The 13,565-nt window shown below is 49.2% G+C and overlaps 5 protein-coding genes across 5 annotated transcripts; 3 read left to right on the top strand and 2 right to left on the bottom strand.

Moving 5' to 3' along the window:
* The first annotated feature begins 1,007 nt into the window (after positions 1-1,007).
* Positions 1,008-2,568, top strand: TrAtP1_001094 (uncharacterized protein). Its single transcript, XM_014091015.2, has 4 exons — positions 1,008-1,241; positions 1,518-1,784; positions 1,873-2,005; positions 2,087-2,568. Exons 1-4 carry the CDS (start codon positions 1,230-1,232, stop codon positions 2,155-2,157), a joined length of 483 nt encoding a protein of 160 aa, XP_013946490.1. The 5' UTR covers positions 1,008-1,229; the 3' UTR covers positions 2,158-2,568.
* A 172-nt stretch (positions 2,569-2,740) lies between these two features.
* TrAtP1_001093 (uncharacterized protein) lies at positions 2,741-5,003 on the top strand. The gene is made up of 6 exons (XM_066110852.1): positions 2,741-3,110; positions 3,181-3,699; positions 3,751-3,964; positions 4,021-4,398; positions 4,466-4,711; positions 4,783-5,003. Exons 1-6 carry the CDS (start codon positions 2,991-2,993, stop codon positions 4,887-4,889), a joined length of 1,584 nt encoding a protein of 527 aa, XP_065966925.1. The 5' UTR covers positions 2,741-2,990; the 3' UTR covers positions 4,890-5,003.
* A 1,698-nt stretch (positions 5,004-6,701) lies between these two features.
* Positions 6,702-8,056, top strand: TrAtP1_001092 (uncharacterized protein). Its single transcript, XM_014091012.2, has 3 exons — positions 6,702-6,881; positions 6,978-7,377; positions 7,460-8,056. The coding sequence occupies exons 1-3, from the start codon at positions 6,837-6,839 to the stop codon at positions 7,858-7,860; spliced, it is 846 nt and encodes a 281-aa protein (XP_013946487.1). The 5' UTR covers positions 6,702-6,836; the 3' UTR covers positions 7,861-8,056.
* Positions 8,043-9,159, bottom strand: TrAtP1_001091 (uncharacterized protein). Its single transcript, XM_014090571.2, has 2 exons — positions 8,597-9,159; positions 8,043-8,524 (listed from the first exon to the last, which is right to left on the bottom strand). The coding sequence occupies exons 1-2, from the start codon at positions 8,874-8,876 to the stop codon at positions 8,214-8,216; spliced, it is 591 nt and encodes a 196-aa protein (XP_013946046.2). The 5' UTR covers positions 8,877-9,159; the 3' UTR covers positions 8,043-8,213.
* A 948-nt stretch (positions 9,160-10,107) lies between these two features.
* On the bottom strand, positions 10,108-12,013 carry TrAtP1_001090 (uncharacterized protein; the record flags this gene model as incomplete). Its single annotated transcript, XM_014091011.2, has 5 exons — positions 10,108-10,143; positions 10,205-10,488; positions 10,557-11,524; positions 11,603-11,753; positions 11,836-12,013. 5 exons carry the CDS (start codon positions 12,011-12,013, stop codon positions 10,108-10,110), a joined length of 1,617 nt encoding a protein of 538 aa, XP_013946486.1.
* Between the last annotated feature and the right edge of the window lie 1,552 nt (positions 12,014-13,565).

Raw genomic sequence — 13,565 nt, 5'->3', positions numbered from 1 at the left:
CGTTTTGAGTCAAAGATGTCGAAAAAGGTGGCCAGCGAATGCATGCATCTCTGCTGCAGAAGCTTCAGCTCTGTTGCAGATTGATCACCAACGCATAGCACGCGACTAATAGCAGATACAGTGCAGCAATCTGATACCTGTAGGAACCTAAGTACCTACCTAGGTGGTAAGTAGGTAGGTAGGTACCTAGGTAGGTAGCAAACCGCAGCATGCGACAGCTCTGCTGCCAGCTCGCAATTAAGCTTTGCTAGGGACCGTGGCTGTTCCTCTTTCCGGCCAAGGAAGAAGAGCTCAAGCCACTACACATTCGCTTATTCTATTGATTGTTTTATTCCATTGAAGCGTATAGCACCTTGGTTTGGCAAGGTGAGGTGTGTAGGTAGGGGATACATCACGCCCATCATGCTCTCAGATCATGCATGAGTGCTACCAGTAGGTTTTGCAGACTCTAGATGCGGAGTTGTGCGTGTGTGTGTGATCATCTTACCCTTTTCCACACAAGAGTGAGCTCATGCAGCCTCCCCGCTCCCGAGATCAAATTTGGGATACATACCTCTTTAACGGCAACGCACCGCAGCTGCAGAGAGTCTAGATGCGGAGGCACCTCGGTACCTACACCTTGGAAAGATACAGTGCTAATTCAGCGCTAAAGGAACCAGACAGATGCTATGCGTGGGCAATTTTTCGAGTTACAGGTACTGTGTCTGCATCTATGAGTCGTGTGGTGGTGTTGGCTGCTGTCCACCTTAGTTCAACAGCTCTCGCCTACGAGAGTCTCTAAGCCATACATAACTGGGCAGCGCAGCCACAACAAACCTCGGGATTTTCTCTAAATGATTGTTTTTTTCCTAGAAAGGCTGGCTCAAAAGTTGCTTGTCTAGGTCTCTAGGGGGAAAAAAAAGAGAAAAAAAGACAGGAAAAAAAAAGTACCAAACCTTACGGGTCCAAAAGGTACTAAATCCGCTTCCCAAGAGGCAAAGCTGCGTCCCACCGCCGCCCAGGCAAAATTGACGCCAGGGCCAATCACGCCGGCGAAAAAAAAATTCAGGTAACGCACCTTTTCTACCCCCTCCGTCCACCTCTTGCTCTTCTCCTCTCACCTCTCAATTTCTCCTCTCCACATAACTCCCAGCACTCTCCACTGTCTGTCTGTCGCGCAGACTCTCTCTCACTCTTCGTCTTCTCTCTCTTGCTTCACGACAAGTTCGATTTTTGCGCAATCCATCACCATGGCTGACGAGGTAAGTCGTCCATCTGTCTCGAGCATCTTTGCGCTGCCTTCACAAGAGGAAAAAAACCACCCCGCAATCGTCTTGGCTGCCCCTCGACTGAGCGGCACCCCACATCACAATATTTTACAATTTTTTTTTTTTTTTTGTAGATTTTGCCAGATGAGCTTCTACGCCCCCATGATACTTCTATCTGCAAGATCGGCTTCCAGCTCTTCGCCAAAATTACAATTCGCCCAAATTTGCTTCGTCGTGGACTATAGATGCTGACCATTTGTCCGTCTACAGCATGATGTTACCTTCGAGTCCGCCGACGCCGGCGCGTCTCTCACCTACCCCATGCAGTGCTCTGCTCTGCGCAAGAACGGCTTCGTCGTGATCAAGGGCCGCCCCTGCAAGATTGTCGACATGTCCACCTCCAAGACTGGCAAGCACGGTCACGCCAAGGTCCACCTTGTCGCCCTTGACATCTTCACTGGCAAGAAGTACGAAGATCTTTCTCCCTCCACTCACAACATGGATGTCCCCAACGTCACCCGTCGTGAGTACCAGCTTGTAAGTCGATCTTGGTCCCAGGATGAAAATTTAAGGGAAACGGGGGGGCGAAAATATAGCTTGACAAGTATTGACACATTCTTTGTAGCTCGACATCTCTGACGATGGCTTCCTCTCCCTCATGAACGACGACGGTGACACCAAGGACGATGTCCGCATGCCCGACGGTGAGATTGGTGAGAAGATCAACAAGCTCTTCAAGGTTGATGAGAAGGACACCAGTAAGTTGCTCTCTACTGAAATTATGACATTATGAAATTATGAGCGACCACTTAACAGCGGATCCTAACCTTTACATCTAGACGTTGTCGTTCTCACTTCCATGGGAGAAGAGGCCGCCATTGAGGCCAAGGAGGCTCCTAAGCAGTCTTAAATTAACAATTCTACTTTCCTCCGCCAATTGAGTAAAATGAAGATTTAGGATTTGTTTATAGCCCCCTCGTTTCCCTCCACCTCCTGGCGTTTACTGCGGCCGTCGTAACATCGAATATCCTTGGGTTGATGTATGGGTCGTTCCGCTCGAAGGTTGATGGATCGGATTTTTTTTCAGCTAGTTTCAATACTTGGCACTTCAAATACCCTTCCAAAGGGCCAATACAGTTTCCTTTGTCCTTCACGAATCATGGCCAAAGCTACCCAGATGGAAGTTTGCGTAGCTGGGAATTATGATAGAAAATGAAGATAAAAAAAAAATGAATGTGCATATTGGCTTGCTGTACAGTCTATAAATCGATACAAGTAGTGATTTGCATAATTGTAGACGATTGACGGTTTTATTCTTACATTTTACTATATTTCACCTCCTTCAAAGCTCGACTGTGTGAAACTTAGTCTTTACAGCGAAGGCTAAAAATAATACACGCGGAAAGGTGGGCTGTCGGTACTACGCAAAACGGCCATCCTAGATCTAAGATGCGCTAGCTTGCATGTGCTTTTCAGTAGTAACTTGCAGCCAACCTCAGCCTGCAAATTCATGTCTTAATCTACAGCTTCGGTCACATTTGCTCTCTGCTTGATTTTTCTTCTCTCCCATCTCTCTTTCCTGGACTATACGATACAACATGAGGGCAAGCTTCTTAACTGCTGCCGGAACCGTACCGCCTAAGCCGTGAAATCTACACTCGCGCATCGCATCCCCAAACTAGACGCAGCCCGGCCATTCAAGATATCTAGCCACCCAGACAAAATTCAGCCAAGAATCCCACAATGGAAGCACCAGAAGGCCTTCGTAGGATGCCTCGAGGGGAAAGATGCCCCGAGTGCGGTAGCCAGAAATGGTATCTGCAAGACGGGCTGAGATTTTGCGCCCGAGGCCATCAAGTTGAAGTGAGTGTCTCTTTATGGACATTATATTGAAACAAGGGCTGGCTGTAACTATGTTTCTGATCAACTGTAGGGATTTGTCCAATTTGATCTGGGTGATATCGAAGACTCTGGTAAAATGGGAGCCGTGTCTCGGCGTGAAAAGGCCCCTAGAGATCAACGAAGAAGGGCGCCGCTTACTGGCCAGGCTGGCAGAGATCTCTATCTTGAATCCCTTCAATTGATTATTAGGAGCCAACTCGCATGGCTCATTAATGAGAAGGGGCACAGAGAAGAGCTTGAGACCGTCATCCGCGACTTATGGGACTTGCGAATCAGAGGATCCAATTCTGGGTTGGGACATGATACCCACGAAGAAGAAGAATTGGAGGTTTTCAGCTCTGAGCCTCCCCAGGACTCAGCCTTGTCAAACTGGCAGCAACAGTCCAGAAAACAAAGCTGGGATCCTGAATTGGGTTCGCGGTGGCCATTGCCGCGTGTGCCCGATACGCTCGCCATTTGCTATCTGGGCTGTGTCCTTTTGAGAATACCTACTCACCTCGGTGAAATTATTCGATGGGCAAATAATGGCAGTCTTTTATATAAAAAATGCGTAAGAAAAGTGGATTGCATGTATGATATCCCGATGCTGACCAGGAAGCAGTATCACTCTTTACCCCAAGAAATGCGCGATAGACTGCCCGCTGCTTATATCAAGCTCCTAAAGCTACCATTCCGCTCCCCTATAGAAGGGGATGAGCTGCACAAGGTTGTTATGGACTTGGTGCTCTCATACCATTTCAATTACAATCTCATCTTCCCGGAGATTAATCATGTTCCAGAGTTGATCCAGTTCGCAAAGGAGCTTGCGCTGCCCAGTAAGTGGAAAGGCGACGAATCTCAGCCACAATATTTTTCCCTAATAAAATTATAGTTGACTCCATCATTTTGGCCCGTAAATTAGCATCCATACTAGGATATCAGTTCCAATTCCCAATCGATAGGCTGTCGAATACTCGATTGGATTATCCAGAGATACGGCTGATAGCCCTGCTCGTTGTTGCTACCAAGCTCTCTTTTCCGTTTTCTGAGGACACTTCAATATCCCAGCCTGCCACTTTCGATTCTCTCGAGATGCCTAAACTCGACTGGGAGAGATGGCGACGGGGGAAACAGAGTCTACCCACGCAGCAAGAGACGAAGACTGGCAAGTATGACTTTAAAAGGGTCACACCCAGCCAAATAGTCTCTATGGATGATGGAGAGCTCGACGCGTACTTTGCTCACGTCTCTAGTCTCATCGATGTCACTAGTAGGTGTCATGTGTCATTGGCAGCAAGTTTTCCGAGATGGTTCAAGTTCTTACATGAAGATTATAGACGACAACCCGATAACAAACTTCTTCCCTGTAGAAGACATACCAACAAGCATCAATCAAGTGGAGGATCTTTCCACTACGGAACTGGGCGATGCAGTCAAAAATCTTCTATCACAGATTGTTAAATACGATTCATTCAGCTACATGGAGACAGCCAAAAGCACGACGACGCCTATCTCAAGATATGAAGCATTCCGTCATGTCGACAATCTCAATCAGACAGCCTTCGATCTGTATAAAGCAGCAGGTATGTCTGACACACCAATAGCACTCGTATCAAAATGCGAGACAGAAGCTAACATGTACATCTACAAAAAGGTGCCGTGGTGGGAGCGTCTCTTGAAACCATGACAGACGCAATATACAGGGTCGAACGGACTATGGTTGTCTGGCAGACAAAGAAACGTCACGAAGGCGAGCACTAACGTGGCACATATGCGTACGCATCGACCACGCGAGCACTTATCAATAGTATCTCTTGGCAATTGTAGAAGTGCGTAATTGGTAGTTATACAAAGTGAGCCACAACTTGAGCGTGCTTCATATGAGACTCTCTCATATCAATCATCTTCTTATACAAGCATCAGTGTTTACGGCATCAAAAACGCTAAAGGTAATGCACTTTAAGGCAGGTGGGTCCGTACGAGGTCTCGCACTAGCAGCATTTGGGAAAGCCCTCTCAGATACCCCATATTGAGGAATTATTTCAGTTGAAAGTCACGTGCATCGGCTACTGACCTAGGGTTTTCTATGATTTGAAGTTCCGCCCCACCAAATTTGCGCGCAGAATCAGCGATTGAACCTTCACATCGTCAAGCATCACCAAAATCGTCCAAGAGTGAGTACCGTCGCCATGCGCAGGCCAGCTGCAGAATCCGTGATGAAATATGAAATACTAACCGTAAAATAGTGCAGATGTAAGCTCAGCAAAAAAACAAACCCCCCCGATATCGACATCCGGCAATTCGTACTAACAAATGCGAAAAGTTTCGTGAAGACCCTGACGGGCAAGACCATCACCCTTGAGGTCGAGTCCTCCGACACGATCGACAATGTCAAGTCCAAGATCCAGGACAAGGAGGGAATCCCCCCGGATCAGCAGCGATTGATCTTCGCTGGCAAGCAGCTCGAGGATGGCCGAACCCTGTCTGACTACAACATCCAGAAGGTGCGTCGCTGAGGAACTGCGTTTTCGAATCGTCTATGCGAAAACATGGCGAGAGGAGTGGAAATTTGAGAAGGAACAAAAAAAAGAGAGAGAGACGGGATGCTAATGCGAATATACAGGAGTCTACCCTCCACCTGGTCCTCCGTCTGCGTGGTGGTATCATTGAGCCCTCCCTGAAGGCTCTGGCCTCCAAGTTCAACTGCGACAAGATGATTTGCCGCAAGTGCTACGTACGTGCATATTTCCATTTCCTCTCCGACAAGCTTTTTTTTCCCCCTCTAGGTGCTAATTGTCGCATTCATAGGCCCGTCTCCCTCCCCGTGCTACCAACTGCCGTAAGCGAAAGTGCGGACACACCAACCAGCTTCGCCCCAAGAAGAAGCTCAAATAAATCATTTCACCAAAGATGCGGCGTCTGGTTTCTGGCATTCTGGGGTTGGCAAGGACAGAGGTGCTACTGCTTTATTCCGGATTTGTTTCTACATTAGTATCATGGTAGAGACGAATACAACAATCTAGATGATATCTGATGGCAACTTGTTCAAAATGACCCATCCTTTAAGGAATGACTGGAGTGATCCGGCAGCACCATGGCAGGACCGATTTGTACTTTCCGAATGCCAGGCCTGTGATAATGGGCCATGAAGGAGATGGCAAATCTCAGAAAACTGAAAGTGTCCGATAGTTGTAGCGATCAAGAAGCTGAATATAGCGAAACATTACAAGAGCTACATGCAGGTGCTCATACCTACAGCAAAATACCTACTAGTAGGTATTATCTGAATTACGGCAAATAGACTGTATTTGATTAAAAAAAATTGTACTCAAATTTCGTCAATGCAACAATTATTCATTATGGATATTAATATGAGTCCCCAAGAAATATCTTCTACTCTGATTATTATTGTCTGAACGTGAATAATTAATTATTAAACCACGGCCTGATTTCATCACCAGGACGAAAGCAAGCTGTGACGATCCGCATGCCTTAGCGGCTCAAGCGGGAGCTATCACGTGATACGTAGTCCATACACGTTGACAAGCTATCGCAGCCAGCCAACAAGTCTCGGGGAGGGATAGACAGCTATTAAACCATCGAAACTAATTGCCCTCCAACACCAATTATAGGAAGGTATTTCGGGAAGCGCATTTATCAGACGAACTAAACTACGTATCCGCCGACAAAAACAAAAAGAGGCCAGCAATGTCCGGCTCCGGATATGATGCAGTGGTAGACGTGGACGATGAGGTGCGTTGCGCTCCAAGGAAGTTATACATTCCTACCTATATATCAATTCAGCATGCTGGCAAAATCCAATGCTTCACTCTAGCTAACCCCTCTTAGGGCGACCTCGGGGACACCGATCTCCAAGAAGATCTCGAATTCCACAGCTCCAACTTCAATGAGCCCTCTTCCTCAAGAGGCGGCCGCAAGGCGCCAGCATCAGGGCTCCCACCACCAGCGACATCCTCCTCCTCCTCCTCCTCAAAGCGCTATCTCTGGAGCATGTCGTTCTATGCGCAGTTCTTCGACGTCGATACATCCGCTGTTCTATCGCGCTGCTGGGCGGCCTTGTTCCCGCGGGCAAACTTCCTCGACGTATTAGAGGGAAATCCCGACCTGTACGGGCCGTTTTGGATCGCAACGACAGTCGTCCTGATTCTATTCCTCGGAGGCACAATCAGCCAATATCTTTCGACGACGGGCAAGTCCGCGTTTGCGTATGATTTTAGGCTACTCAGCGGTATGGCTTTATTCCTCTCAGATGTCCTTCATTTCCTAGCTTTGTCATTAGGTGGCTAACAAGAAGGGGTGTCGACATGTAGGCGCGGCGGGCCTGATTTACGGCTATACCTTGGTCATCCCGGTGGCCCTGTACCTTGCTCTTCGATACTTTGGAAGCGAATCGGCGAACCTCCTTGAAAGCTGGGCTCTGTACGGATACTCGAATCTGATATGGATACCCGTTGCTGTGATTTCGTGGTCACCAATCTCCATCCTTAACTGGGTCTTTGTGGGTGTTGGATTCGGCCTGTCTGTGGTGTTCCTGGTGCGAAACCTATATCCAGTATTGAGTGCGACCGATCAACAAATCAGCAAGATCCTTCTCGTTGTCGTCATTCTACTACACGCCGGTCTTGCTTTGACCATCAAGATCCTCTTCTTTGCCCATGGAAGTCCGGTTGCGCGAACTCCTACCGACGGTGGCTCTGATACGCCGCAATAATGGCTGCTTTGGCAATTGGTGATGGATAATGGGAGTGTTTCCAGAGTTGAAAGAAGAAAGACTTGTCCTGAGATGCAGATTTGCATGAGAATGCCAGAAATGTGGCCAGAGCAATGTACACTACACACAGCACAGTTAGCTATGCCTCAATTTACATGATGGAACATGAATGTATATTTATTACAGATTTTGGATTATGTTTGTTCTTTCTTGCCTACCAGCCCAGGTGCTCCTCGGTATGAACGACCTTTTATCTTCCCTCTTAGTCCCGCGCCATCAGTTTATATACAGCTGTAACATCAACACCAAGAATCATCGCCGTTCCGATACGACACAACCGCCGCCCCAATGGCTTAATTGTCCTTCTTTCCCTGCTTAACCACCTCGACCGGCCCCTTGTTCTTATCCCAATCGAGCCAGCTGCCCGGGTACTCGCCAACACTCTCCCATCCAGCATGTTGCGCCAAACCCGCTGCCGCCTTGGCCCGCACGCCAGCCTTGCAGTAGAACACCAGCGAGGCATCCTTGGGCGGGCGGGCGTAGCCGTACATGTCTTCAAAGTCCTCGTCGGAGATGTGGAAGCTCTGGACGGCGGAGGTGATGGGGATGTTGATGGCGCCGGGGATCTTGCCGGTGTCGAGGAGCTCGTAGGGTTCGCGGACGTCTTTGTGTGTTTTAAAAGAGCACATGGTCAGTAACCAAGATATAAGAATAACATCATATGTTTTCGACATACCGACGAGGATGACCTTTTCCTCGGGGTCCTTCTTCTCGACCAGCGTCTTGATCTCGTCAAAGCCCCAGATGCGACTATTCGGCACCTGGTTCTCGGCACTGCCAGAGTACCACCGCATAGCACCGACGCTCCTGCTGTGGTCCCTTGGCCGCAACGAAGGCATTGGTCGAATCGCCGCAGAGGCCATCGCCGTCCTCGCCGCAGCGACTGTCACTGGAGCAGTCATCCGCGATGTGATGCGCCGCAGCGCAAGCCGCTGACAAGCTTGCCGAGTTGCCATGATTGTGACTTTGCCGGCTTCTTCTTTTTCCTTCTTCTTGCTGACGCTTGAAGCCCTTGTAGACCTGATCTGTTGGTTTTCGACAAAAATGGGCTTTTTTTGCGAGAGTGCCAATTGCTTTGCTTTACTTTTCCCTTGGGCAGTTTTGCGCGTGCAAAGCGTTGTAGTAGGTATTCCCAAAATTCCGCTAGCTAAGCCATGGATCCGAAATAGCCCAGCCTCGGGAAGCTTGCCACCACTCAAGGCCAAGTTCAACCTGAGCTTCCCAACAGCTATTACAAACGGCTATCCCCCCCCCCCCTTTTTTTTTTAATCGCCATATAGCACACGTACCACTCATAAAATGTGCTGCTACTACTACCTTCCTGCCTACACAGACAGCTACATGAGAAAAGGACTACTGACGTGGGAAATGGCGACGTCGAGAAATAATGAAGCTTCCCCAATTACAAGCGGAAACCGCCCCGCGAATCGTCATGTCATGTGCAGCTACCTGTCAGCCAAAAAAAAACTTCAAGCTTTCTTTTGCTCGTGGGAGCCACGCCTGAAGTTGCCTAGTACGGAGGATTTCAACGCAATCCCAAAATGCCAGCCTAAGCCACTTGGACGCATATCAGCTGCTCTATAAAAGGATCAACAAGCTCCTCGTCCAAGGCCGGCCATTCCATAATTCGTTGTTCTTGAAATAAGATGCTCTGCGGTACCTACGGAATACTGCTATAGGGACTCGCATCTCATAAATCATCTTCCATTAATCTCGCTTCGCTCTTCTCCCGATGCAACGGATAACTCATTAATAATAATTATCTTTTTCATTTTCATTTTCATTCCATCAGCTAAACTTGATGCTCTTCATATGCCGCCCAGCCGCAGAGGGGAATTATGCCATGGCTGGGATAAACAAAAAAAATAATATGTACACTGATGATTGGGTATTAAAATAGTATGTACCATCCCCCCCTTTTGAGCCTTGCCTTTCCCTTTCCTTTCGCAAGACCAATCCTAAACTCCTCCCTATTATTAAAAGCTTCCTTCAATGCAGCTCAGTGCTTGACAAATGCCATGTGCAGAGAAAACGCCGTCTATAGCCATGGATGGCATTCGCCGACCGGACGATTATGTATCGCTTAGATACCGCAAGGCCGTACATGTTTGTATAATGCGTCGCTGACTGCAGTTGTGCAGTCTTCGCCCGTTTTTTTCGAAATTCATGCCGTCGTGTGTTTTCGATCTAGTTCCTCGCTTCAAAAGTAAGAGGGCAGTCATCCTAAATCATTGTTAGTCAGTTGTCCAACTATTTCCGGTACTTTGTTTGGGTCGTGTCTTACCTTGGGGAAGATGGTTGCAAACACCTTGATCTCTTCTGAGAGAGGGGTGGCGTGATGAGTCCAGTTCATTTGCACAGAGGCTTTTCCGATCATCAGAGCCAGGTTAAGCTGGGCATACAGCTGACCAAGGCAATAGTGAGGACCGGTTCCGAACACCAGGTAGTTCTTGGCACCCTTGACTTCAGCATCGCCTGAAAAGTATCTCTCGGGGTCGTAATAATCAGGGTTGGGGTAGACTTCGGGATCGTGCAGAGCCATGTACGTTGTAGGAATCAGCATAGAGCCTATCGGATAAGATGTCAGTATTTGAAGCGTGCAATCTTAACAAATCAGGCTAAGAATTGAGGCTTACCCTTGGGAACAGTGTAGGTGTCGGTGATGGGGAACGGCTTCTTGACCAGATACGGGACCATAAGGACCGGTGGGCGGTATCGGAGGAGCTCTCGAACGGCGGCACGGGTGTAGGTCAGAGACTCGAGTTGATCCATGTTGAGGTCGGCATTGATATCACCGTTGCGGACCTTGAGGTTTTCCTCTCGGATACGGTCGAGAACATCGGGTCGTTGAGCGGTAACCTGGAAGAGCCAAGTGGCGGCACTGCTGGTGGCATCCTGAGAAGCAAAAAGGAAGGTGAAGACAGTCTGGGAGATTTCGTAATCTCCAAACATGCGCACCATGGGTGACGGCTTCACCAGATCCTCGGTGGGCAGGCCCTTTGCCTCAGCCTCGCGCCAACGCTCGGACTGGATCATGACCAGAATCCAAGCATCCATGATACAGGTGACTTCTCCTCCAGCAGCCATGCGGACCTTGGCCTTGGCAGCACATTTGGCGAATTCAGCAAGAACCATGTCGGCAGCCTTCTTTCCATACCAGGTCTTGGTGTAAGGAAGAATGATGGGGAAGTTGACGAGCTCGAGGGCTGCGGTGATGAGATAATAATCATCAGCAATCTTCTTGATAGCCTCGTCAGAGATGTAGTGTCCGACAAAGGTGCGGCAAGAGACGGCGCACATGAGTTCACGGAACTCGGGCATGAAAGGAACGGGCTTGCCGCCATTCTCCTTGGTGATGTCGAGGAATCGCTTGAAATACGCCTTGTACACCTCCTCCTGACCGGGAAGGTAGTCTGCGAGAGCCTTGCGGGTGAAGAGACCGTTGAGACCCTTGCGGAAATCCACGTGGAGCTTGCCGTCAAGGAAAACCCAGTTGTCCTTTCCGAGGAGCTTGTGGGCGACATCGACGACACAAGGCTTCACGTACATTGGGGAGTTGAGAACTTTGCGAGCCATATCACGAGTGGACGCAATAACGACGAACCTGCCGAGGAGTCAATGTCAGTCCCGGCCACCAACTCTGAACCCTGAGATGTATCAATTTCTGTGTGATGAATCTTACTTGTGGAAAACAGAGACACAGCTCAAGGGGCCGCTCAGCCACTTGGCATAGTACTCTTCAAACTTGGGGTCCATGGACTGCAGGAAAGGTCCAATGAAGGGCGTCTTGAATGCCGGACCAACGATGGAGCCCTTGCTGAGAAGATAGCTGACTGTTGGGTAGCAAGCGCTCGTTAGTCGGGATTCAACTTCTTGTCGAGCCATGGTGGGCTACGGAAAAGGCGAACAACATACTTTGGTCATAGGCGACACAGATGGCGATGACGGTGAACAGCCAAGTCCATGGCCCCGCGGTCGAGATGGTCTCGATCACATTGTCCAGCTGGGGAGGGATGTTGGCGCTGACATATTTCGAATTGGCGAGAACAGACGTAAAGACTGAGGATGCCCCGGTGGCATTGACGGCCTCCATGGTGGGCTACAGGCGGAAGAAGCTGTGTTGGCTGTCTCGAGCTGTTCTTGGTGTGATGGGTCGCAAGCTCTCGATCGGACGCGATACTATCGCGCTGCGGCTACCTTCAAAAAAGAGAGAGCAGACGGGGGCAAGCGAGTGACGGCGATGGGGATATAAAAGAATGGAGGGCCGACAGGGGGGCAGCACGAACAAAAGCCGTTGGTCCAAAGCCGTCTGGGGTTCAGAAGAGGCCAGGGAAGTATTTCGTGCGACTAGCACCTCTGGATTAGTACTAAACTCCGAGTCGCTTTAGTAATTGGCCCTGACCCACGAGGACGGTGTGCTCGTCGATGTCCAAAAGTACCTCGAGGTACATACAAGCAATCAAGCAATCACCAGCAGAAACTCCGCTCCAGGGTCCGAAAGGCTGCCGTCAATTGGTTTGCGTTGCTGCGCGTGTGTGTGGCATTGACAACCAGATCCCACTGCGCGCATGAGCGAGAGGCTGCCGGGGGTGAATCCTGGTCGTCAAAGAGAGTTTTTTTTTCTCTTGGGTGTTCAAAGATTGGATTACAGTAGACAAGACCCACGGCCGTGCTCCACGACTCGGAAGATGCAGCTAATCCCTCCCCTGGGCGCTTGATTGCACCGGTCCCTTGCCAATTTTAATCTTGTCTTTCTCTCTCTTTTTTTTTTTTTTTTTGCTTATCGATTTTAGCGTCAAAAAAAAGACAGCATTAGTAGCTTGCTGTAGATCAACAGGCGTAACTTGTACGTACTTGTACCTACTCCATGCTCCCTACTCCAATATTCTACACTTGTATGAGGACTCTGTCTCTTTTTCTATGTTGCTTCTCGTCACTCATACTTAGTAGTATTACTTTGAGGGGATTCTCCTGACCCTGGCCTCCGTAATGGTTGCTCAGCGGCGCCCTCGGACTTGGACCTGGCGTCGCTCCAAGAGAACAATACCCATTAATTAAACGGCCCGCTTTTCACTCGTCTATCAAGCGTGTATCGCGTATCCGTTGACGGGTCCCTAGCTCGGACATACTAGTGCAAATTACAGGTCCCAGCTCAGCTACGACACAATTGCCAAACGTGCGAGGCTTGCCATGGTTCTGTCAATAACCGCCAGGGGGGTTTATATTGCTGCTGGGAATCTCTCCGCAGGCTCCGGAAAGGCACAGAGGGCTGGCTGAATGACGCAGTTGAGCCTCTGATCTTACAGGCAGCATCTTGCCAGGTACCCCAAGCAGGCAGTAGAGTACGGCTGCATTGCTCCATTGAGACCCAGTGCCATGCCTGACGCAGGCTGAAAGGGTAATTGTTAATCTTGGAGGCCAATCCCATTCACTCGGCTACGCTGACCGACTTGGTCTTGTCGCTCGTAAGAGAACTCGTACGATGGTGCCTGCGGGAAGCGATATCCCGCGGTCATCTCCACGCGAAGCCATCGCGCTCATCATTGATGCTGTACCGGTGCCTGTAATTGTCTGCTTGTTAATGGCAACCTACTTGTACAAGTACTGAGAAAAAGGGGCCCTGCATCCTCTGCAAGTACCGACAA

The sequence above is a fragment of the Trichoderma atroviride genome, chromosome 1 (genome assembly GCF_020647795.1).
Source record: "Trichoderma atroviride chromosome 1, complete sequence".
NCBI classification, from domain to species: Eukaryota; Fungi; Ascomycota; class Sordariomycetes; order Hypocreales; family Hypocreaceae; genus Trichoderma; species Trichoderma atroviride.
This window is presented reverse-complemented; position numbering and strand designations above follow the sequence as displayed.